The following is a 25047-nucleotide window of genomic DNA, read 5'->3' on the forward strand; positions in this document are numbered from 1 at the left end:
TCTATGACGATGTAATTACTCATAAGAATCAAAATTATAAACTTTGTCTTTCTTTGCAGAGATTTTCATGTTAAATAAACTAATCAGACTCTGAGACAGTAAACAATAAGAAACTTATATTTAATCTTTGGAAATTTAATTTCACGGATATATTTTGAAAATTGGTATATTATAATTTGTCTCAACCATTTATACATACATGTAAATACCATAACAACAATTTACGTAAATAAATGATGACAAATCTGTGGAAAATTATGTAAAAAACTTGCCAGCGATTTATACGGTAATACAAAGAACAATTCAATAAAAGGTTCTTTAACTGCAGAAAGTTATTTTGGTCATTGCTGTCTTTGTCCGAACTTGCCAAGTACAAAAATAAATACTTACTAATTGTGCATAGATTTATTTATATCTATAACCTAAAAAATGTAGTTAAAGAGCGACTCCAAGATCAAATTCAATTTTGTGATCCATTAATTTTCCAGAAGAAAGAGTCCTTAAAATGGGAACAAATCACAAGTCTCTAACTTAAAATTAAAATGGTGTAAAATGCCATTTTGTTTGATACCCTTCAAATGCTTTTTTTTGTTTCTAAATCCAAAAATGTTCAACGGCGCCATATTTCAAATGTATGGTCTGTACATTTTTGTACAATGTTCAGTAAATTCCGCAATTTTGATGTTATTTAATTAAAACGGCATTGAATGTGAACTCTTGACTTGCGCAAAAAACTCCACTTTGAAAAGTACAAACCTGTTTGTTATGTTAACAATTTCACTGTGAAAGGGTATCCAAATAAATATGAAATTTGACGCCATGTTAACGTCAGGTTTTAAACCAGGAGCCAAGCGGGGTTTATTGAAAATATTTAGTACAAAAGGTTTGAAGTGTGGAATATGCAGCTACCCCCGGGGAACCTTAAAATGTGAATTCTTAAGTGCACCGAGACTTGTTATTTTCCCCACTTTCATGAGGACACTATTTATGGGTAAATGAGTGCCTCACAAAACTCAATTTGAACTTTAAACCCTCTTTAAACCCTGTTTGGTGGAGGCACAACTGGAGGTGCAAACACTTCCTTTTGTAATATTTTTATTTAAAAAAAAATAAAAAATTCACAATAAACCATTTCAATGCGCTTACATTACATATGACCTGACCCTGATGACCTGTTAATCTTGTGCAATTTCCGATTCCATGCCTTTGTAATTTTCTTTTGTAGGAAGAGGAATTTACATGGCATCGAGAGATTGCCACCATTTTGTTTGACAAACACTAATGTTTGTTGCATTATTTAGGCTGATTTGAGGTAAAACAAAATGGGTAATGAAATTAAGAAGTAGGTTTACACAAAGCAAGATTAACCAATGCCGAAAAACCTGTTAACACTGTGCAATCTGCGATTCCAGTCCTTTGTCCTTTGTTGTAAGAAGAGGAAAATGTGACATCAAGAGACTGCACCATCATTTTTGGTTTCTCAATGGATGTAAGTCCAAGTGGACCGAGATTCCAGTCTTGGAAGTTGGTTCTGGCCAGTGGCCAAAGGCCCATTTGCCAGCTGTGTCTTGTGGACGTAGTATTATGACTCACGATGCGTGAATAGACCCAAATACATGCCCTACAACATGGCGTCTGTGAGCGTGTCCATGTTGGTGTGCGTGCATGTACTATACAAATCAAACTGGGAATGCTGCGTGCTTCATTGATGTACGCGTTTAGACGCACATACGGCCTGCCCTACAACAAGGCCACTTAAAGCCATTGGACCCTTTCGGTAAACAGTATTGTCCAAGGCCCACACTTCGTGTATCACAACTTCTATATCAAATAACAAACCTGTGAAAGTTTGGGCTTAATCGGTCGTCGGAGTCAGGAGAAAATAACGGGAAAACCCACCCTTGTTATCCGGCGTTTCGCCGTGTCATGACATGTGTTTAAAATAAATCGGTAATTCTCAATAACGAGAATTGATATTGTTTTACTGTTTTCTCAAAAAGTAAAGCATTTCATGGAATAATATTTCAAGAGAAGTATTTCACCACTACCTTCTGTAAACCCTGTAAGTTATTTGTAAATCTGTGAACTTTTTTTTTTTTTTTCTGTACCGAAAGGGTCCAATGGCTTTAAAGCCATTGGACCCTTTCGGTAAACAGTGTTGTCCAAGGCCCACACTTTGTGTACCACAACTTCTATATCAAATAACAAACCTGTGAAAATTTCGGCTCAATCGGTCATCGGAGTCGGGAGAAAACAACGGAAAAACCCACCCTTGTTTCCGCGTGTTTAGCCGTGTCATGACATGTGTTTAAAATAAATCCGTAATTCTCGTTAATGAGAATTTATATTGTTTTGCTGTTTTCTCAAAAAGTAAAGCATTTCATGGAATAATATTTCAAGAGAAGTCTTTCACCATTGCCTTCTGTAAACCCTGTAAGTTATTTGTAAATCTGTGAACTTTTATTTTTTTTTTCTGAACCGAAAGGGTCCAATGGCTTTAAAGGCAGTGGACACTATGGGTAATTACTCAAAAAAACCATCATCATAAAACCGTTCTTGATTACAAGTAATGGGGAGAGGTTGATAGTATAAAACATTGTGAGAAACAGCTCCCTCTGAAGTGACGTAGTTTTCAAGAAAGAAATAATTTTCCATGAATTTGATTTCGAGACCTCAAGTTTAGAATTTGAGGTCTCGAAATCAAGCATCAGAAATCACACAACTTCGTGTGACAAGGGTATTTTTTCTTTCATTATTATCTCACAACTTCGACGACCAATTGAGCTCAAATTTTCACAGGTTTGTTATTCTATGCATATGTTGAGACACACCAACTGTGAAAACTAATCTTTGACAATTACCAATATTGTCCACTGTCTTTAAAAGCAACAAAGGGGTTCTATGAAACGGTCTACATGTATATGGTGTTTTCTCAAATAAGAAACAACACATCCTGCTGCTTCGAACAGAACCTTTGCCCTCTTGGCTTTGATAAGTCGTGGTTTATATGTGCCAACGTTACTCTCAAACAAAAATAATTCCAGGAAAATAATCCTGTCAGGGTGGAAGTGCTAACTGGTTAAGAGAGGAACAGGTATTTTTCAAAGCTCTCAATAAAGTCAAATATAAAGTCTAACAGAAATCTGGTGAAAGTGCAGTATAATAAATGTACACAAAATACTTATTTTTTATAATGTGTACAAACACAGTGCTTCTTTAAAAATTACACTTTCGATTGGCACAAAATAGAATACACTCAAATATAATCCTTTAAGAATTGCAACAATAATGATACAAAAAAAACACTCATAATGCCTCTTTTTATGTATAATATATATAAATATGATGTTTACTGGAATACAAAATCCTGTGAAGAATAAAACTACCATTTACAGAGCCAATCCAACACTCACTGTCTTTGTTGCTCAATGCAGAGTATGCTTTGCTGGCCACTGCTATCATCCAATAGACCAGGGCCCAATTTCATAGATCTGCTAAGCACAAAACTTTGCTTAGCATGACATTTCTTCCATGATAAAAGCAGGATAACAAACCAAATTTCCATGTGATTTTCTGGATCAGCAAACAACAGCAGAATACCAGTATCAAGCAATATGCAACAAATGGAAATTTGGTTGGTTATCCTGTTTTTATCAAGAAAGAAATATCATGCTAAGCAAATGTTCATGCTAAGCAGCTCTATGAAATTGGGCCCAGGGCCAATTTTTTTCATTAAGCACAAAAGCTTGCTAAGCACTGAATAGTATTGCTTAGAATAGAAGAGACAGATTAAAAGCCAAAAATTACATTGACTTTTCTTTTTTTAGCTAGTGCCCCACTCAAGTTTTGCTCAGCAAAGAAATTTGTCAAGCAATATTTTCTGCTTCACAGCTTTATGAAATCTGGTGACTTCCGTGTTGTAAAAAGAGGTTGATACCTTTCAACGACATTGATTTAATAGTCAGAGACACGGAATCTGAAATTGAGGACCTTCTGAACGTGATGAGTGATAAACGACTTCTGGCTTGATGCTATGAATCGGATCTCAGTTGCAACTGCTATCTATGATGATGGTGAAAACTAGCCATTGGTGTGAATTGTGGACTACTTTGACACATGTATACTTGTGTGCTGAACACTACCCGTTTGGTAGAAGTAAGTCTTAATGCCACATGCGCGCAAATTGGCTGCACGCGTATGTATTGGCTGCGCATGCAAGGTTTATACTATTTCCAGATCCAAAGCTGGCATCCGTATTTATGTAACTTCACACAAAAAACTCACTGACAAAATCTGATGATTCTAAAAGGAATCTTTGCAAAAACGCGAGTGAAAGACAATTTACAGACGTTAATCCTGTGTCTATTTAAGAGAACTACATGTACTAGCTGCATGTAAATAAGCCTTTTTGAGGTATGGTGGTCTACAAACAAACTTACTCCACAAAATAATGCCCCAGTAGCATAGTGTTAGCCAGAGCCGGTGCATGGTGTCTATTGGAAACCCTGTTTTATATGTCATGTATTGTAAGTGAACAGTTTGGACATTTAAGTTAATATTTGTTTTGAGTAACTACCAAACATGTACCTTCCCTTGAAGTGAGCATGGCTTACTACAGTGAAATTACATCATACTTACAGTAGAAGATACCATAGCAGTCAAAAGCAGAAACGGGATTTTGCGTTTATGCAAGTTCTCTTCTCGTCATCAAGAATCTTGAAAAATAAATAAATTGCATTCGATACCTCTCTCAATACTGGGATAAGACTTGCTGGATCTCACTGTCTGTCAGTTTTCCTGAAAACAAAATATGAAAAATATTTGATTTATGTTTCAACGGATGTGGGTAACACAGAGTCCTGTGAACAAAAATCCCACCCGAGTAACATGCCTGTGAAATTTTTTCACAGGACTTGGGCAAGTACTGAGTATACAAGTGCTAACACACATCGGTGTATGGGTAAAAACCAAAATTTTAAATTTCATGGTTATATTACTTGAGTGAGATTAGAACAACCCATGACTTTTGCCATTCTAGATGTCTAAATTTTAATCAGAACACCAATTCTCAAAACAACAAGTTCTCGGAATTCCGCTTCTGCAAATCTTAAAAACCAAATAAGAGCGTATCACCCCTGTTTATTCAGTTGCAATTTATGAGTATGGTACCCTACCTTGGGCGATGCAGCATTTCCACACTGACATAGGGCTGGTGTTCTGATGCAGACTACAGGAGCCAGTCTCTTCACCACCCATGAGGTAAAGAAATACTGGCCAATGCCAAACCTCCAACTCCTGAACAATAACAAGATAAAATACAGAGTTAAACAAACAAATCAAAATTTACCTAAGGTATTGCAGATGTAGCAAAAAACAAAATCAAATGATGGTGTTCTTGGTCAGATCTATAGTCAGATCAATAGTATTTTGCGCCACAGCACCTTTTAAACCATTAAATGGTGCTATTCAGGAATAGGTCTCATACTTCAAAAACTTAGCTCCACAATACATTGCAGGAAAAAACACTGAGCGCTTTGATGCACCCCTAGCGGTGTGATAAAGCGCTTTATCTTCAAGTACGCGCTAATCCTCCAATCAGATTGGCAGAATGGAGTGGTGTTAAAAACCTATATTGCACGGCTAATATCACTACCATGCGTCTTGTGTGTTCTATGTCACGCGGCAAGTTTGCTTGAAGATAAATACGTTATCACATGCGTGCTCGTGGAAATACGGTAAATATAGCGTTTAAAACTGCGTCCCATATCCAACTCAGCCTTCGGCCTCGTTGGATATGGGACACAGAAGCGCTATACTTTTCGATATTCCACTCGCGCTTGTGTGATAACTTATAGTATAAGAACTCGGTATTGTTGTTATCAAAAAGACAGTCAAACAGACAGACGAAAGACGGGGTGTAATGGCTGAGCGGATAAGAACTTCGAGCTCAAGCTCTGGTGGTTCTGTTCAGCAGAGTGTGGATTCGAGTCCCGGTCATGACACTTGTGTCCCTGAGCAAGATACTTAAAGATGCTATGTCAGATTTTTGGCCGATTTGACCCAAATTTTGATGGGGGTCGAGAAAGTTACAAGCTTTCATATGAGCCATTGCTCGAAAAAGTCCGCCAATTATTAGTAGCAGTGAAATAAAGTGCTCAAAACTAGTTTGTCAAGATCCCGACAATATATCACGTGACCAATTCTTGTGTTTTTTTAAGAAACGTTTTAAATTTTTGTCATGGTTCCTGACCATTAAAAGTAAAAGTTAAACTTTTTCCGTTAGAGCGGGTGATACTCTTTGAAATAACATTCACTCAAAAAAATCTATTTTTAAATCTCTAGTTAGGGCTCAGATGGTTCTTGTGATAGATTTAGCTCAGTATCACATCTGTTGCACAGGCTGTATCTTCCTCCAGAAGCTGAGATGGTTTATGGAAGTTAAATGGCCCAGTGACCAGGGGTAATGATGTTGGAAGTGCTTTGAGAAGCTCTTCGGTGTGAAAAGCCAATATAAAAACCAATTATTATAATTATAACAACGAAAGACTTGCCGACAAGATATCTGACAACATGGACACTGACACGAGACAAGGATAATAATATTAATAATATTAAGTTTTTATATAGCGCTTTTTCACTCCCTACGGGTGTCCCAAAGCGCTTCAAATTATTACCTCTGGTCACTGGGCCTTAAATCATTCCTTAAACCACCTCAGCTCCCTGGGCGTATACAGCCTTGTGCAACAAATATGCTACTCGGCTAAATCAATCACAAGAACCATCTCTGCCCTCACAGGTTCCCATTTACCCCTAGGTGGAGAGAAGCAATAATAGTTAAGTGTCTTGCTCAGGGACACAAGTGTCACGACCGGATTCGAACCCACACTCTGCTGAACAGAATCATCAGAGCTTAAATTCGGCGCTCTTAAACGCTTGGCCATGTACACAAATGATTTTTTACCTCTTCATACTCTTCAACAGGCGGGTCTTCTTCATCTTCTTTCACCAACAGACTCGTTGTATCTCGTGGCATTTCATGATCGTTCTGTCGATAGCTCAGGCTATTCAATGTTTGTGATCGTCCGTGTAGCCTGGGCTTGCTATCTCTTCTCCCATTGGTTGTACTTGACCATTGATCCTTAAATCCTTGCTTCTGGTCCAATAGAGTGCTGGGTCTCCTTGTCTTATATAACCTTCCTTGTGATTGGTTGGTAGGTGGGTGGGCTGAACTCAATTGGCCATCTCTTTCATCAAGAGTCGGCGACTGTGAGTGGTCGAATGCATTATCTCTGACCAATCGGTTTTGATTATACAACGTGACTCCAGATTGTTTGTCTTGCACTCCACTAGAGCTCAGACTTTCGCTAATATCCTCACGTGAAGACTCGTAGCCGACATTCACGTAGCTAGATAATAAATTTGTTTGCGAAGTCAGCAGCTCTTGTTTCTCGGACGATCCTTCCTCTTTTTCAGGCAAGTTCTCCTGTATTGGTTTCACATTGATGATGTCCTCCTCAATATGAGGGGGAATTTTCTCTGAGATGTCCTCTTTTCTCTCCGGCTCAAGTATGGACGGAAGCTCAACATTTTTTGTATTGATAAGACTATAGCAATTATAAATATTGTTGTCTTTGAGACTGGTATTACACTCAGCATGTACACACAAGTCATTGTTATTAAGCCTCTGATGTAAACTATTAGAATATGAAGTAGAATTACTTGGCAGCGAGGTATTATTTGTGGAAAGGGATGAAACATTATTGCACAAAATTCTGTCCGAATCAATATGTAATCCATCGATACACTCTAGAGGATTTGATGTACAGAGAATATCAAAGCTGGTATCCGATGTTAAAGTCAATGTCAAGTTCTCTGACGGTCTCCGGGTAGCTACGGGCGAGTTCGGCTCACTGAAGTCCTCCAGGATCCATTCCTCATCTCCCTGGAGAAGATGCGGTAGGGTGTCAGCCAATTCGTCCTGATCAGCCCATCTTCCGTCTTGTCGATGATGAATCGGAGATTCCTCGTTGATCAAAAGATGACTCGTCTCCTCCTGTTGGACTTGGTATTCATTCGGTGCAGCAACTGGCGATGTGATGGCCCACCTCCCGTTTTCCTTTGCTTTTGGGTCGCTGTAGATTCTTGCATCATCGGTCGCCATAGCAACCAGCTCCTCGCCCTCGGTTTTAAGTACTGAGTTTGTATCATCTTGTTTTTTAAATAGCTCCCTCTTGGTACCAATGTTTGTTGGTGAAGGTTGGATGCGGTTTCGGAAGCGATGCGATAACCCACTGTCTTTCTGCTCATGACTGCTCCCTGCGACACACGGTGGGGAGGAATGAGGTCGCATGACAAACAGATTTGCAATATGTCCAATGGGTGTCAATGCCACACCCCCTTGGTTCCTGTCAGGATACGCCCGGTTGGGTGCAGAGTGAGGGCGAAAGTCGCCCAGTGAGGGGACATTGAGGTAGGTAGCATGGGTGAAGTTGGGAATAGACAACATCACATGACGGGTACACGGGGTGGGGGTAATTTTCCGGTTGGGTGTTGCATTGTGCCAGCTGGTAGCATCTAGAAAAGAAAAGAAAAAAATTATGAAATTTCTTGTTGATGACATGAGTGATTATTACAGCCTTCTCCAACTTCAGCGATCCGCTGCCAGTTAAAACACATCTGGACCAGTCAAAATTATCTCCAAGTGGTCCGGCTGGCTAGTTCAGCATTAAATGAAATATGGACTAGTGGAAAAACTGGCAGACTAGTGAAATTAAAAGCTAACTGGTCCTCCTGGACAGTCACTGAAGGTGTTATAGGCAAACTATGACTGGGGCTGAAACAAGGATGTACAAGGATGTACAAGGATGGGTCTCATCCACTAGGAGCCTAACTGGTAGAGCAGGATGCACTACCTTTCTAACTTTTTAAGAAGCAATTATAGTTAAGTGCCTTGCTCAAGGATTCTAACACACACTCTGCTGCTGACAACACCAGAGCTTGGGTCCGGTGAACTAGACCGATCGGCCAAGACACGTCACAAAGTAAACTTTGCCTGACACACACGCTTAAAAGAGCACAAATGTTATCCCTTAACCAATCCAGGGTATACAAGCAAGCCCTAAGACACACAGACACAGTATTTCTGCATTTGGGACTTTTGAACGACACATGTGAGGAACAATGTCTAAAGCCCAGTTCATCAATTGCGATTGCGAATGTGGTATGAATTTTATCATCACACCAGTGGTCTGTGTTCAACTCTGGCGAAACATATGCTTCGTAAACAGCCATGTGACATCAAAGTTCACTTTGCATTCACGTTCGCAGGAAGTATAAAGCGGGCTTTATGCACTGATGTGAAACATTGGAAATATTATTGCTAACAAAAATAATCTTACCGAAATTAAACTTCCAGAGTTCATTCTTGTAGTCTTCTTTTCCCTCACCACCAAAGATCATCATGCTGTTGGCAACACGGACAGCGCTGTGACCGTAAAGCGATCCTGGACTCCCGTTAGACTTTACTCTGGTCCAAACTCGAGATTCTGAAACAGAGACAGACAAAATGATGCTTCCACTTCTGTTTTGGTCATGGGTGAAAAGAGATTATTATTATTAGAAGAGGGATACCTTGGGTTCTTTTTTACTTCGCTCGGCCCCAGCGGCCAGACTATCCAGGACCGCTGGGATGGGCTAATCGCTTGAACAGATTCTTGTTGCGGAAGTACGTCATGTATGCAGTGTATAGAAATATGGTGCAGTGTGAGTGTGATGCACGATGGGACTGCGCATTATTAAAACGATGAGCGTGCATGATGCGTTTGCCCATCCCAGCGCCTTTGGTTAAAGCAAGGCGCTGGGGACGAGCGAACTTTTTTACCTGCTGCAGGCCCTCTGGAGTGCTAGAGGGATTCCTTACCCACTTATCAGTATAAGCTTGAATCGATTCACATGATGTCCTCTTTATAGTAACCTTGGTCGTGCCTTTTTGGGACCCAATGTCCCCATGTTTTATACAAGAACACTGCACCTTTTTGGCAACCTAGAGCAAATTCGAGTGAGCACATTTGGTTGACACCTGGTCGACCACTGACCAGCAGTGTATATGCGCAGTGACATACTCACTCGAACGACTCATTTGGAAGTATAGTCAACCATCAGTACCATGGTATTGAACACTCCGTACCCATTGCAAATACCAAATGCGAAAGCGCTTACTGTTAAATGAGGTGCATGCTGGTCTAGCTACATGTAGGCCGGAATTTCTGTGCTGCAGGTGTAAGCGAAGAATGCATAGTAACATGCACGCACACAAGCCAAAATTCCCCGCTAACCTGTGAATACACTCGACATAAGCGCAGAATGCCCTGCTTCCGCAAGCACCGACTCTTTGTGCTTACAGTAAGCAGAGCCATGAAATTGGGCTCAGGTAGAAAACCACTTACCGAAGCTCCACTTCCACAAGTCTCGGAGTGGTTGCAGGTTGTTCAGTCCTCCGTACACCCACATACTAGACTCATGGACGACAGCAGAGTGGCAATGTCTCGGAGGCGGGGAGTTCTCTCCTTGGGCATCTACGCTTAGATGCCACCATCTTGTCTCTGTGTAAAAAGACAAGAGGAAATATTTGTTGTAGAAGATAATTGTTGCCCTAAAACGGCTGGAACCAAGACTATCTTTCAGCTCTATGCTTCTAGGTGTAATGCAATAGTAAAAGACAGTTGGTGCCCTAAAACAGCTGGAACCAAGACTATCTTTTAGCCCTATGCTTTTAGGTGGTGCAATAGTCAATATAAGTTAGATAATGGAGGACTACAGAAAAACAGCTAGAATCAAGACTATTTTTCAAGAAGTTAAGAGGCAGTTTTTGTTAAATTATAGAGAGCCCTTAATAAAAAGGCTTCAATCAAGACTATCTTTGATATATCAAAGGTAGTCTTGATTCAAACAGTGAGTTGACCAAACATTAGAAATACTTTAACTGCAGGGCTGTGTAAGGTTTTGTAACTGTGCACAGAACTAATTTTGTGAAGTGTGTATTGTGTAGAAGAAGTCAACAGCCAAAGCCATTATAAACAAAGCCATAGATATAGTCTTATGCCGTGTCCGAAACGATGACTTCGGCTTCAGCTACGTCTAGATCAGCGCGTCTACCAGTGTTGAAGAATAGGCAGACGCGCGCGATCTAGCCGTAGCTGTAGCCGAAGTCGCCGTTTCGGACACGGCCTTAGTTTCTTACCAAAGTCCAGAGTCCAAAGTTCACTGGATGACCCTTTCAAATCCACATATCCACCGTACACATGCATCCCACCATGCCAGACAACAGCAGTATGACCTCTGACACCAATAGGGGTCTTGACCTCTGACTCGATGACCGGCTTCTCCCAGGTCTGACGGGAGATACTATAGATCCACAGGGGAGTCTCTCCAAAGCTTCCATAGCCTAGTTCCCCTCCGAAGATGAAGAGACACCCCTATTAAAGAAATGAAATGACCCCTTTATCATTGATTTTAGCAGGCTTTAAAAACTCGCTAAAAATAGCGTCATATCGCACAAATAAGAGAATGCTGAAGAAATGAAGAGAAAAAAAATGTAATTTGGATTACACATTTCAGCTTCTCAATTCATCAAAAACTATCTCAATATTATAATGATCCAAAATCTTATGATTTATGACTTTACCAAAACTTCATGACTGTGGATGAAGTGACTGGTAACCCTTTTTTCTTACCCTCTGCGCAATCATTGTATGTTCCTGCAAGGGTGGGGGCCTGTCCCCACCACACTCCATTTTAGTCCAGGTGTTACTCCCGATGTCATACCGCCAAAAGTCCTTCAACGTCTGGTGTCCATCTCGCCCCCCATGGATGTAAATCTGGCCCTCGTAGTGGCAGGCTGCCTGCTTGCTGCGGTGGCACGGTCGGTGGCGAGGGCTCTGGGGGAAGATGTTCTTCCAGATGTAGGAGTCAGTGTCCGACATCCCGGTAGTCGAGCCCCGAGAAGGCGGGGTGGGGGAGGGATGGGAAGGGAGGTCACATGATGCTTGGTAGCGTTGCTACGCTACGCCGGTTTATGAGCTCCAGACATGATCTGTCAAAGACAACAAGAACATTCTGTTATTAGAGATTGTTGCTAACTGAAAAATTGTTGTTAGCAACCACTCAATGGAAATGATGACTAAAGATGCTTAGTGTAGCAAAGTATCAAACAAAATGTATCTTATAAAAGAAACGAGTGCATATGTAGAATGACTGCATACTAAACCCCTTATTACTGTCAATGATTTCTTTATCAACGTTCAAACCTTGCATCCAAATAAACAAACACATTACACAATCACATTGTTTGAACACCCATCATTGTATGATTTAATATGCAACATTGAGCCAATAGAAGCCAACACTCCTTCCAAAAGATATTTACTCATAGACCGGGCAAAATTAATGCACTTACTGTACTTCTTATTTTCCTAGTCATGCAAAGGTTATCACTTAAAGGAACACATTGCCTTGGATCGGTCGAGTTGGTCAAAACAAAAGCGTTTGTAACCGCTTTTTATATAATGCATATGGTTGGAAAGATGTTTTAAAAGTAGAATACAATGATCCACACAAGTTTGCTTCGAAATTGCGTGGTTTTCCTTCTACTGTGCGAACTAACACGGTCGGCCATTTATGGGAGTCAAAATTTTGACCCCCATAAATGGCCGACGTGCTAGTCGACGAGGTAAATGGAAAACCACGCAATTCCGAGTCATGTTTGTGTGGATCTTTGTATTCTACTTTTACAACATCTTTCTACCCATATGCATTTTATAAAAAACGGTTACAAACGCTTTTCAAAGACCAACTCGACCGATCCAAGGCAACGTGTTCCTTTAATGTGTAATCAAGTTTTATTGAGAATTTGCATGGAATATACTTGAATACTAAAAGGATATCTATCCAGAGTTTACCCCAAAAGTATGACTAATAATATGAACACAAGAAGAAATTCACTACAAAATTTGGTTGACCTGTCACAACTGAACTGCTAACCCTGGCAATTTCTGGATAAAAGCCATTATTCCCAGGGAAAAGGTCACCCCTACTTGGGAGTAGGTTATAGATTGACTAGAGCGCTAACACCTCGTGTGGGTGCATCGATGTTTATGTACAAACCAATACAAAAACTTGAAATTTTGCACGGCAATTGTACGGCTATTTGCATGATAGTGCGTTTGTTCTTTTTTATGTGTCATCGAACAAGAAAATGTGAACGCACAATCTGCTGATGAGCGTGCAGCTTGCGAGCGTCATGTGCGTCATGTTTAAAAGGCGCGTATATTTTTTTAGTAATCAATCAAGTCGACCGTATGGTTTTCGTAGCACGGACGTACGCGAATGGGTAGTCGCGTACGTAAATGCACACGCCGAATGTAAAAAAAATCGCGGCAATGTGTTTTCTATTAAAATTAAAGTCGTTCCATAGTCACGCAACACATCAAACATGTCTGTGCCGAGGATGGCTTCAAAACGCAGAGCAAGTTAGCGTTCTAGTCAATATTTATAGCTCTATGGTTATACCATGGTTATACTAGGAGATAACCCTGCATGGCTCGACTTCACAAAGAGTTCAAGGCTGAGACTCCCAAGATTAATCCTAAGTTAGGAAGAGTTTGGTGAAATCAACAACAGTTAGCCCAGGGCATACCGAGTGTTTATTTTTTCGAAAAAATAATTGCATCCAATTTGAAATGAGGCAAAATGGTGGGGTTAAAATTCCCCAGAAAATTTCCGGGGTTTTCATTCTTTGAAATTGGCACCAAGGTAGTAGTATGCAAAGGGCTTTGTTTGTATACATTGTACTTTGTTTACTATAAATATCAGCCTAAATACACAAGCAAGGCAGTTAAGGGGGTGATAAAAGTGTGTGCCATGAAGATCTGACAAACATATTTGATGACAACAGCATGTATACAAGTACTCATGTCACATTCACTTGAATCCTTCATCACTCTAATGAAATCTAACACCTAGTGGTAACAACCAAACTGTTGGACTCTGATTATGGTGACAGGATCCCATCCTAAAGCACCAAGTAATTTACCAGCGCTGTCCTCAGATACGTCCAACATAATCCAGCACAATATGGTAGCTGAAAACCCAAACTGTTTGACTCTTGTTTATGGTAGTAAGATTGATCAGCTATTAAAGCCATTGGACCCTTTCGGTACAGTAAACAAAAAAAAGTTCACAGATTTACAAATAACTTACAGGGTTTACAGAAGGTAGTGGTGAAAGACTTCTCTTGAAATATTATTCGATGAAATGCTTTACTTTTTGAGAAAACAGTAAAACAATATCAGTTCTTGATAGCGAGAATTACAGATTTTTTTTTAAACACATGTCATGACACAGCGAAACGCGTGGATACAAGGGTGGGTTTTCCAGTTATTTTCTCCCGTCTCCGATGACCACTTGAGCCTAAATTTTCACAGGTTTGTTGTTTTATATATTAGTTGTGATACATGAAGTGTGGGCCTTGGACAATACTGTTTACCGAAAGGGTCCACTGTCTTTTAAGCATAATCAGTTTGCTGGTGCTGTCCTCAGTCCAACATAATCCAACCAAAATTGTAACAACATAATCCAACCAAAATTGTAACTTAAAAGTAAAACTGTTGGACCCTGATTATGGTAAGGCCTCATTGCATATGTGATCAAACCGGTGCAGTCCTCAGTCCAACAAAATACAACACTATATCGAAAATTATGTAACTCAACACTATAACTGTTAACTCAACACTATAACTGTTGGGCAGTGTTGTATGATTTGATTAATTTTTTGATGATGATAAATACTTATATTTGTTTCCTCCAGTGACTCTTGTTAAAATGTATGACTACTTCTTTGAATATCAACATCTATTTATCAGACTGCTATTTATAGCCAACCAAAAATCATAGCAACAATCTTAAAATAAGACACACACTTTATGTACATGTATGTGTAGTATGTAACTCAGTATGGGTATTTTTTGTTGACATTTCTGCCTTGGTTGCCTTGGTTGCCATGGTAGTATGTAAACAGAGTGATTGTTGCTTTAAGCAATGAGGCCAAGGCCCATAAAGTAGCGTTTAACTACTGGCGTTTGGCGTAATGGGCAGCACACTGTATTTAATAGAAACACTCAGTGCTCATGCTGCATTTCATGCCGGGTGTGTGCACAACATCAGACCCCCTCAACAGACTCTCAACATCACACACAATAGATCATAGAAATCTAGGCGTTTCATCAAAACAATGACTATGGTCTTTCTGAGCTGCTTTTAAAGTACAAAAATAAGCTTAAGCACAACAAAAGTATGCTTAGCAGAAAAAGGCTACCAGCTGAATTATCATTTCTCATGTAGCTTCTGTGACTGGTATCCTGGTCGTTGTTGCTTAGCAGAAACTTGTAAAGCATTACTTAAACAGATGTGAAATAGTGCATGGGCCCTGGTGGTATTAGTCATTTGGTTTCTGATTAATGTTAGTGACTTGCTATAAAATGTAATAATATATTGAGATTTGTCACTGTCCCGTCAATAAACACTAACAGATCAAGTAAAGATAATTACTTGGGGAAAACCAGCTTTCTTTTAATGAAGTCACTGTGGAATAACCTGATCCATGTACTTCATGGGGCAGTAGAGGCATTTGCCTCCATGTCTCTAGTCGTTGCCTTCCTGCGTACCCCTTTTACAAAACTCTAGAAGAGATTTAAATTTTCCCTCGTCCCTGCCCTTTTACTCTTGGTGTACCGTGGGTTAGAGGTCAAGCACACTGGATACGAGCTCTGGTGTTTCTGACCAGCAGAGTGTGGGTTCAAGTCCCAGTCGTGACACTTGTAACTATCAGCGCCTTGAACAGCTGTGTGGATATGTGCATTACAAGTCTGCATTATTTTTATAATAAAACCAAGCCACTTCCATATTGCTTTTTCCTTGGATGGGATGTATATGAGAATCCATAGGTCCCTGCGTGCTGTGTAGATTTGCACAAAATACAAGAATAAATTGTCTTATATGTTTGGAACGTAGCTCTGCATACATTGCAGAAAAATAGTTAGCCCTTTGAGATGCCCTCAGGTGTGACAAAGCGCTTTTGCACTGAGGCTGCATATGGAAAAAAAATTGCCTGGCCCTGACAAGAAAAAAGCATCACAGGACTGTACATGAACATGCTTTGTGTCTCTGTCCTTCCTCTATGGTCTCTTTGAGGGAACTTTATTAATTTGTATCTCAGACACTGACACCCCCCCCCCATAAGAAATGAAAATGAGGACAACCAAGGCTCTATGCTCTGAACAAATACAAAGAGCAAACAGTGCATAATGGATGGATTAATTGATTGATTCGTGCACAGTGAAGATCCAGGCCTCTTTTCTTATTACCACATGATGGATATTACATGGAAAATGCCCAGTCATAACTCAGTAAAGTTAATTACATGGCATGGTGTTATAACACAAACACCTACACGTAATTATGCACAACTCACATACTCTGCATGATTTGCAGGTATAGTTTTTGACATAACAGTATCAGCTTTGTCTTCTGGTGTACCTTCAAAATATGTTTATCTTCTTGCCTGCCTGGATCCAAGGCTGTTAAATTCACAAGACTGCAGGTAGCTCAACAATGTTACTGGACCAGAATGTTTACAATGACCAGGATCAAAAAAAAAAAATTCCTGATTTCGGATACATATAGGCTATTATTATTTTGTATTTGTTTTTTTCTAATGTAAGTTCTACCCAAGCAAGGCAAAAAAGCAAATCTTGGTAGGAATTTCCATTCCTTCTAAAACAGACTAGATTGTAGGATGGAGGGACACATGCACCAGGCAAGGAGTTCCAAAGAGATGCAGAATGTGAAATTAAGGTGTTGGAGTGGCTCGTTCTACAGTGTTTTCAAAACAAAAACAAAAACCAAGATTTCAATTTCAACTGATTTACACATCGAAAAACCAACCATGTCCAATTACCTATAAAATAACAAATAATTTGGTTTCCCATTTGATCATGCTATCCAACTTCCCATAGCACGAAAGTGGTGCACATTCGAACATTAGGACTTATGACATGATTAAATCTGTCAGACAAAATTTAATGACAAAGGACTCCAAATTCCTGTCATGACCATTATAGATGAGCTTGATAACTACACATAGCTCAGCCTAAGTGTGTTTGAGCTTGTTAATTTAATTGATCCAACAACAATTACCTGGTAAACAGTTACTTATCATCTCACCACTAATGACAGAAATTATGAGAATTTTTAATGGGTTTTTCTGGATTCTTGGGTAATCTACACGTACATTATGCATGGTAGCAAAGGGTTGTATGATGTGCCGACAACATAATATATGGAATTGGATAGTAATTACTGGACATTAGGTGTTTTTTGACAAACACAAAGCTTCTAAGGCCCATGACTTTTGGATGATATAAAGTTTGTGTACAATTCCTACAAGATTTTTAGCGAGAAGAAAGACATATTTCTTTGGGAAAACAAATCAGCTCTTTGACAACAGCTTTAGAACAACAGGCTTTCATTTCAAAAAAAGTTGTGCCCGTTCCTTTCCCGATTCCTGATATGGAAGTTTTTTTTACACCCCCCAAAGCAAAAGTTCATAGTCCATTTCCAAAAACCCTAGCCAGGCCTGATCAGTCTGTTTGGAGTCATATAAATGTATGTTTTCAAATTTAATAAGCCAAAACCGTTGTTTCAAAATGTGTCAGAGAGCTCGTGCCCAACGTTTTTTTCCAGAACCACCCCAACTCATTAAGAGATAGTCACTGCATGGTGTTACCACAAACCTTTCCATATATCGTATTTCCACCATGCAAAGTTTGAAATCCTACCCATTAGTCTTTGCCCAAGACATGTGTGACCAATGTTGGATCATGGAGGTAGGATGTACTGCATTCTTGTAAATCGTTATATGTAGCACGCCCTCTCACGGCAAGATTTTGACCGACTTGACTCACTCCAGTCAGAGCCAGTCAAGATGGTTTTAACCATGCTGATTTACAAGAGAACAGTGTATTTGGAGAACTGACGTCTTGGGCCAAGACTAGCACCCTTTTGTTCACAAAAGTTGCATGCTTCAACTTTACAGGCTTTAGTGCTATTCAGACGACAGAAATTTAACTGGGGTCCCTTGCTTAGTTTTAGCATGGTTGTAAAGCAATGTTTAAAGGGAAGGTACACGTTTGGTAATTACTCAAAATATTAATAATAATAATAACCAATTCTTATATAGCGCATTTCACAATAACCATATCAATGCGCTTTACATTAGTGCCCTGGTCATAGGGCCAATAACATCCCTTTTTAATGTTTCTCAGCTCCCTTGGGAGTATACAACCTGGGCAACAGTTTATATTGCTCCAAAGGCTTTTCATTCACAATATCAACCTCTACCCTCGCAGGTACCCATTTATTCCCCTGGGTGAAGAGAAGCAATTATAGTAAAGTACCTTGCTCAAGGACACAAGGACACGACCGGGATTCAAACCCACACTCCGGTGAATCAACACCAGAACTTGAATTCGATGCCCTTAACCACTCGACCAAGACAAATATTAACTTAAAAACTGACGAGCATTGGAGAGCTGTTGATAGTATAAAACATTGTGGGAAATGACTCCCTCTGAAGTAATGTCGTTTTTGAGAAAGAGGTAATTTCTCACTAAAATAATAAAAGACTTCTAGCTAGAAGTCTTTTATTCCTATCTGAAAGCACACAAATTAGTCAAACGGGTGTTTTTCTTTCATCAATTTCATGCAACTTCAATGACCGATTGAGCCCAAATTTTCACAGGCTTGTTATTTCATGCATATGATGGGATACACCAAGTGAGAAGACTGGTCTTTGACATTTACCAAACGTGTACCTTCCCTTTAACATTATTTTGCAAGGACAGAAATATAATTTTACAAACATGCTACAACTTAACAAGTGACCGTCCCTTGCTAAAGTGCTCTCGTGTGAAAGGGGCTTTACTCTACTGACAGCCACCTCTGAAATACTGTATAAAATGACAAACTAACTGTACAGACAGACACTTCTTAAATCCTATACTATTAACCCATTAGTTCTACTTGAGCGACCTCGTCACTTGTTATCACTGGTATCCAATGTGGCCATTGAAAGTTTTATGCTGCTACAAAAGCAAGTCATGGTTTACTGACAATGGACCACTTAAGAGCATGAATTAATGCTTGCTTCAGTTGAGTAGACAAGCTCAAAATGAGCAATAGAAAATACTAACAACAGGCATGAACCTATCTCAGCCTAGAGCTGTATGATAAATCATTGATTCTTTGGAGTAAATTCGTTCAATCGTTCAGTTCTTAATTAACACATTATGCAACCGTAGAACAATGACCAATGATGCAAAAAACTGCTAGAAAACATTCACATTTCTGTTCTGAATAAAAATAGGGGCAGCCTCCTTTTCTTAAAAAAAAGCCTTTAAGGATGAAAGATCTCAACCAACTAAGAGAAATCCATCTACTTCGCGGTAGTAGAATAAAGCAAGACAGTTCTCTAAGATAAAAACTCTACCTGGCAAGTAGATACACACATGGTGTTATCGCAAACCAAATATACATTGATACCTCACCATGCAATGCCTCAAATCCTATAGGCCTACCATACTGTTGAATCACTGCTATTTGAGTAGATAAGTTTCCATTTAAAGCCAGTGGACACTATTTGGTAGTTGTCAAAGACCAGTCTTCTCACTTGCTGTATAAATGCTTAAAATAACAAACCTGCGAAAGTTTGAGCTTGTATGGTCGTCGGAGTTGCGAGATAACTATGAAAGAAAAAAACGCCCTTGTCACACGAAGTTGTGTGGTTTCAGATGCTTGATTTCGAGACCTCACATTCTAAGCTTGAGGTCTCAAAATCAAATTCGTGGAGAATTACTTCTTTCTTGAAAACTACTCCACTTCAGAGGGAGCTGTTTCTCACAATGTTTTATACTATCAACCTCTTCCGATTACTCGTTACCAAGAAAGGGTTTGTGCTAACAATTATTTTTAGTAACTACCAATAGTGTCCACTGCCTTTAAGGATGAAAGATCTCAACCAACTGAGAGATATCCTTGCTTCAATTAACTGTTGAATCACTTCTATTTGAGTAGACAAGTTTCCATTTAAATACAGAGCAGGGTGTATGTTTTAAGTCACAGCACGAATGGTAAAGGTAGAATCTGATGATTATTATAATGAGAAGCTCATAATGATGTCAAACTGTATTGAAGGCCTTGCTTCTAATGTAGCTACATGTTGGCCCTGACATTTATGTGTTGACGCCAATTTATGACAAAAGTCATTACCGCATTTTGGTGTGTCAATATTTACAACAATATTCACAACTTGTGCGCTGTGCTTTTAGAGCTTTATTTCTAAAATCACTAGAATCCACAAGCATAGTTTCAGTGTGACACTTCTACATATTGTTCATTTTAAATTGCTGGCCCCTGTGCATAATCCCCAGTCATGCGCACCACACTAAATAAAACTGTCATTAGCAACCAATGCTAGCAACCAATACTAATATTAACGCTAAATATTCAATAACGCTTAAAAAAAACATTTTAAAATCATTTTTAAGCCTGTTGAATTCCTAAATTAAATTTTTTGGCAGGTCAGCTGTTTGGAAACTTGGCTAATTACCTAAGTAAAAAAGGGGGGAAAATGACAAGTTTTCAAAAGCTGAATTACAAAGAAAACCCTCAGGTCGTGGAATTATTCAAAATGTTATTATTCAGAATTATTATACCTAGGTGGGTTCGTACAATGGTTATGTTGGATAACTTTCCGTATGCGCGCCACCACTTTTTCACTAATTTTTACATAAAGGGGATATCTCATTGAGGTAAATTAGATACTATGTTATTTCATATCGTCTTATCGAATGAAAAAATGGTGGCGCCATACGGAAACTTTTCCACCGGCTTAAAGACAAAGGACACTATTGGTAATTGTCAAAGACCAGTCTTCTCACTTTGTGTATCTCATTATGCATAAAATAGGCCTAACAAACCTGTGAAAATTTGAGCTCAATTGGTCATCGAAGTTGCGAGATAATAATGAAAGAAAAAGCACCCTTGTCACACGAAGATGTGTGCGTTCAGATGCTTGATTTCGCCGTCATGACATGTGTTTAAAATAAATCCGTAATTCTCGATATTTTATATCGAGAATTGATAATTGTTTTAATAATGTTTTCTCAATAAGTAAAGCATTTCATGGAATAATATTTCAAGAGAAGTCTTTCACCATTACCTTCTGTAAACCCTGTAAGTTATTTGTAAATCTGTGAACTTTTTTTTTTCTGTTCCGAATATAATGGCTAGTCATATTTTTGTAAAAAATGTAATAAATTGTGGAAAAATTTTACGACCTCGCCACCAACTTCCGGCCTGTTTTTTTTTTTTTTTTTTTTTTTTTTTTGCACCTGAGGATGTTTTCAATCGAATGGGCTAGGATGAATAATTTAGAAAAAGTGGTTTTTATAGGGGAGCGGTTCAAAAAAAAAAAATGAAAAAAAAATGTAAAAACCTCTAAAATGTATATAAAAAAACACCCCGTGATTTTTCTACAGATCTCGTTTCTCCCTTCTCTCCTCGATCCTGCCGTCTCTCTCATCCAGTCTCCATGTATCTCTATCTGGTGTCTCTGCTGGAAGAAATGGATAGTTAGTTAGCAATCAATTAAATAATGTAATGCAGTACCGGGAGTCGAACCTGTAAAGCAGAGTTAACAAGTTATTATACATTCATAGTCCATAGCCTAACCAACCGGGCTACGAGGCGTTGATACCAAACTTAGTTGTCTGTCCTAGATGTGTTTGCCATTACCTGGGTCAATAAAGGTCATAATGAATATGTAATTTTAATGAATATTAAAATAAGCTGTCATTGTCCAGTGCTTTGCATAAGTTGAACATTCATACCGTCCTGAATGACGAACTCCTTCACACATCAGTCACGTGAAAGGTTATTTTGGATTGTTCCACTAGTACGAGTCCCGAGGGGAGTTCCACCGAGGACGCACATAATCACCCAGAGTCATTATTTAGAAAGTCTCCCAATTGTTCTTTTGGGCTATATAAGGAAGCTCTTGAAGACTTGAAGTCATCTTGTCATGCTTCAACCATGGCTACCTTTTGGAATGCTGAGAGATTGTTTGAAACTGTTGCCACGACGGATGCTGCAATTGCGTTCTGCAAAGAACGTGGACTAATTGCCGACGCCCCCGATTGTCGGTACTGCCGCCACCCGTTGACATGGTCCGTGAAGACGGACCATGCCGACGGGTTCTCGTGGCGGTGCACACATCGGGGGTGCCGGAAGCGGTCTCGCAATTGCAGCATCCGTCATGACAGCTGGTTTAGCCACAGCAAGATGTCACTGAAAAAAATCCTCAAGCTCACCTACTACTGGGCGACACGAGCGACAACCTCTGCGGCAATTAGAGAAACGTCTGTCCACGAAGGTGAACAAACAAGTAGTAAAACTGTCGTGGACTGGTTCACTTTTTGCCGCGAGGTTTGTCTTCGTGTCGTCGAGGAACGATGCAGCAAGGGGATTGGTGGGCCGGGCATGACGGTCGAAATCGACGAGTCGAAATTCGGTCGCCGGAAATACAACCGAGGTCGTTTGGTCGAGGGTAAGTGGGTGTTAGGCGGCATTTGCCGTGAGACAAAGGAAATTTTCCTGATTGAGGTGCCAAAGCGGGATTCAGCGACCCTTATTCCTTTAATTAAGGAATATGTGGCCACTGGATCCACAATCATATCGGATTGTTGGAAAGCGTATGATTGCCTCAGTCAGGAAAATTTTACTCATCTCACGGTAAATCACTCCTTAAATTTCGTTGATCCCACCACTGGCGCTCATACTCAAAATATTGAGTGCCAGTGGTGGCAGATCAAGAGGAGTCTGCCGAGCACCCACGCTACCAGCTCTACCGACGGCTTCGGTTTCCGGTTGGCCGAATACATGTGGCGCCGTCAGAATGCCCTGGTCGACCACTTCGACCAAATCCTCAGTGACATCTTGCTGTTGTATAAACCACCAAAACGTTTTTGAATTGGACCGTCCCCGACAACTCTCACGACTACCCTAATTTAAGGCACTGCTCCGCAGAAACGCCAAACAAATAAATCCAAAGATAGAATCATAGTTAACCAACCAACACATTACCGTTTATTAATTTAAATAACTTCCAAGAAAAACGTCCCATTTCGATTAATAATGCAACATGATCCCTAACCTAAAACATACTCAAAAGCAACTGGTGACCCCAAGTTCAAATAAGGCAAAATGTCCATATCATCCAACTGCATACATTACATGAAAGTTGGACTTCATTTCCCCTTATTTTTGCAGGGTGGCTAAAATAAGAGATGACTCAATACCCCCGCCGTACAGACCCTTAGGCTAGTTCAACCTGCTTATTATGCAACGTTGGTCAGTGTATTGAAACCATAACAGCCTATTCTGATAACATTACATTACATTCATAAACGCACGTGGTTATTTTGTGGTTTGTTCGAATTTCCCTCCGTCCTCCCTCCCTCCCCTCATCCCTTCCCTAAATAATTTCAGTCTACCCATATCGGAAATGAATCAGTCCTAGCGATTTTTTTCTTTGCGCATGGACGATGACCGACTGATTGGAGCGTTGAACAACAACACTCACACACACAAACAGCATAAACATGGCGGAGTTCGATGTCACTGGGAGTCAAAAACGGTCCAATTTTGACCTTTGTTTACAAACTGTTACGTTATTTTTCTCTCTTTTTTTTCTGGATGTATATATGCGGTAACCCTTCTTCTCAGGTAAGAAAAAAATTCAGTGGTTTTGGAGTTAATTAACGGCGGATAAATTGGTGGCGACGACCGAAAGATTATCCTAAATTGTAGGTAGGCCTAACTTAGGAACAAGACTTAGGCCCTGGCCTAAGTCTTGTTCTGTGACAAACCGTCACTTGGTTCTTTTATACCCTTGCCCTGTGTCCAAAACAACACTAAACATTTCCTACACATACCTTTCTAGCCGGTTACACTTGTCACCACCTGTCACATTAATTTCACCTTCGATAAAACAGAGAATTCTTACCAATTTTTCCAACTGGACAAAATAGCGTCTCTCGTTTCCATGCACCAAATTGACAGTATTTACCGTGCGCGTATGTTTTATTATTATGACCGAATTCGTAAGCCCCCGATGAGGGCGCTATAGCTAATTAACGGTAGTTGATATAGACCTTATCGCAAATACCAATGCGCAAGCGCAGACTGTTGAATGAGGTGCATTGTGGGATATATATGGATCAAATTTGGATACCAGCAAGACCACAATGCACCTAATTCCAAGCTTTACGCGCGCGCCCCGGTATTTGCGAAAAGGTCTATAGACCATTGATCTCCATTATACTGATAATGGAGATCAATGACCTTTTCGCAAATACTGGGGCGCGCGCGTAAAGCTTGGAATTAGATGCATTGTGGTCTAGCTGGTAGCAAAATTTGATTCATATCTATCCCACCATTGATCTCCAGTATAATGGAGATCAATGTATCCCACAATGCACCTTATTCAACAGTCTGCGCTTGCGCATTGGTATTTGCGATAAGGTCTATGGTTGTTGGGAAAATTTTGGGTAAAGTGAGTCACTATTTTTTGTGGAAAATTCCGGAGGTGGAAAGTTTGCTTGGCGCAACAGTTGATCAATAACAGTTGTGTAGTTTATCAGGGAGTTATTATTGACGGAATAATTGTGAAAGCATGTCTTCCACAAAGAAGAGACCAATGTAGGATTTGAGACCAAGTGCCCTGGGAAACTTTAGGTGAAGTGTTTTTTAACGGTCTGCTTATATACCGCCCTCTATCGTTCAGATAGCAATGTCCTATAAAGAAAGAGTTGACTTTACATTTACATTATATAGAGTTATGGCTAAATGTTACGCAAATTGTACTCGAATAGCGTG

At 39.8% G+C, this 25047-nt stretch overlaps 2 protein-coding genes across 3 annotated transcripts; one reads left to right on the top strand and one right to left on the bottom strand.

The window, feature by feature from the left end:
* Positions 1 to 114: 114 nt before the first annotated feature.
* Positions 115 to 24234, bottom strand: LOC139948944 (uncharacterized). Of its 2 annotated transcripts, none has more exons than XM_071947318.1 (8): positions 24176 to 24234; positions 11733 to 12091; positions 11240 to 11474; positions 10446 to 10601; positions 9399 to 9545; positions 6962 to 8574; positions 5175 to 5295; positions 115 to 4797 (listed from the first exon to the last, which is right to left on the bottom strand). In XM_071947318.1, exons 2-8 carry the CDS (start codon positions 11979 to 11981, stop codon positions 4751 to 4753), a joined length of 2568 nt encoding a protein of 855 aa, XP_071803419.1. In that variant the 5' UTR covers positions 11982 to 12091; positions 24176 to 24234; the 3' UTR covers positions 115 to 4750. The 2 variants fall into 2 exon arrangements, with proteins under 2 accessions (XP_071803419.1, XP_071803418.1); XM_071947317.1 differs by having other exon boundaries at positions 24105 to 24233.
* LOC139949041 (uncharacterized) lies at positions 22086 to 23942 on the top strand. Its single transcript, XM_071947441.1, has one exon. The coding sequence runs from the start codon at positions 22204 to 22206 to the stop codon at positions 23137 to 23139; it is 936 nt and encodes a 311-aa protein (XP_071803542.1). The 5' UTR covers positions 22086 to 22203; the 3' UTR covers positions 23140 to 23942.
* Positions 24235 to 25047: the final 813 nt, after the last annotated feature.

This window comes from Asterias amurensis, chromosome 16, assembly GCF_032118995.1.
Source record: "Asterias amurensis chromosome 16, ASM3211899v1".
Taxonomy (NCBI): domain Eukaryota; kingdom Metazoa; phylum Echinodermata; class Asteroidea; order Forcipulatida; family Asteriidae; genus Asterias; species Asterias amurensis.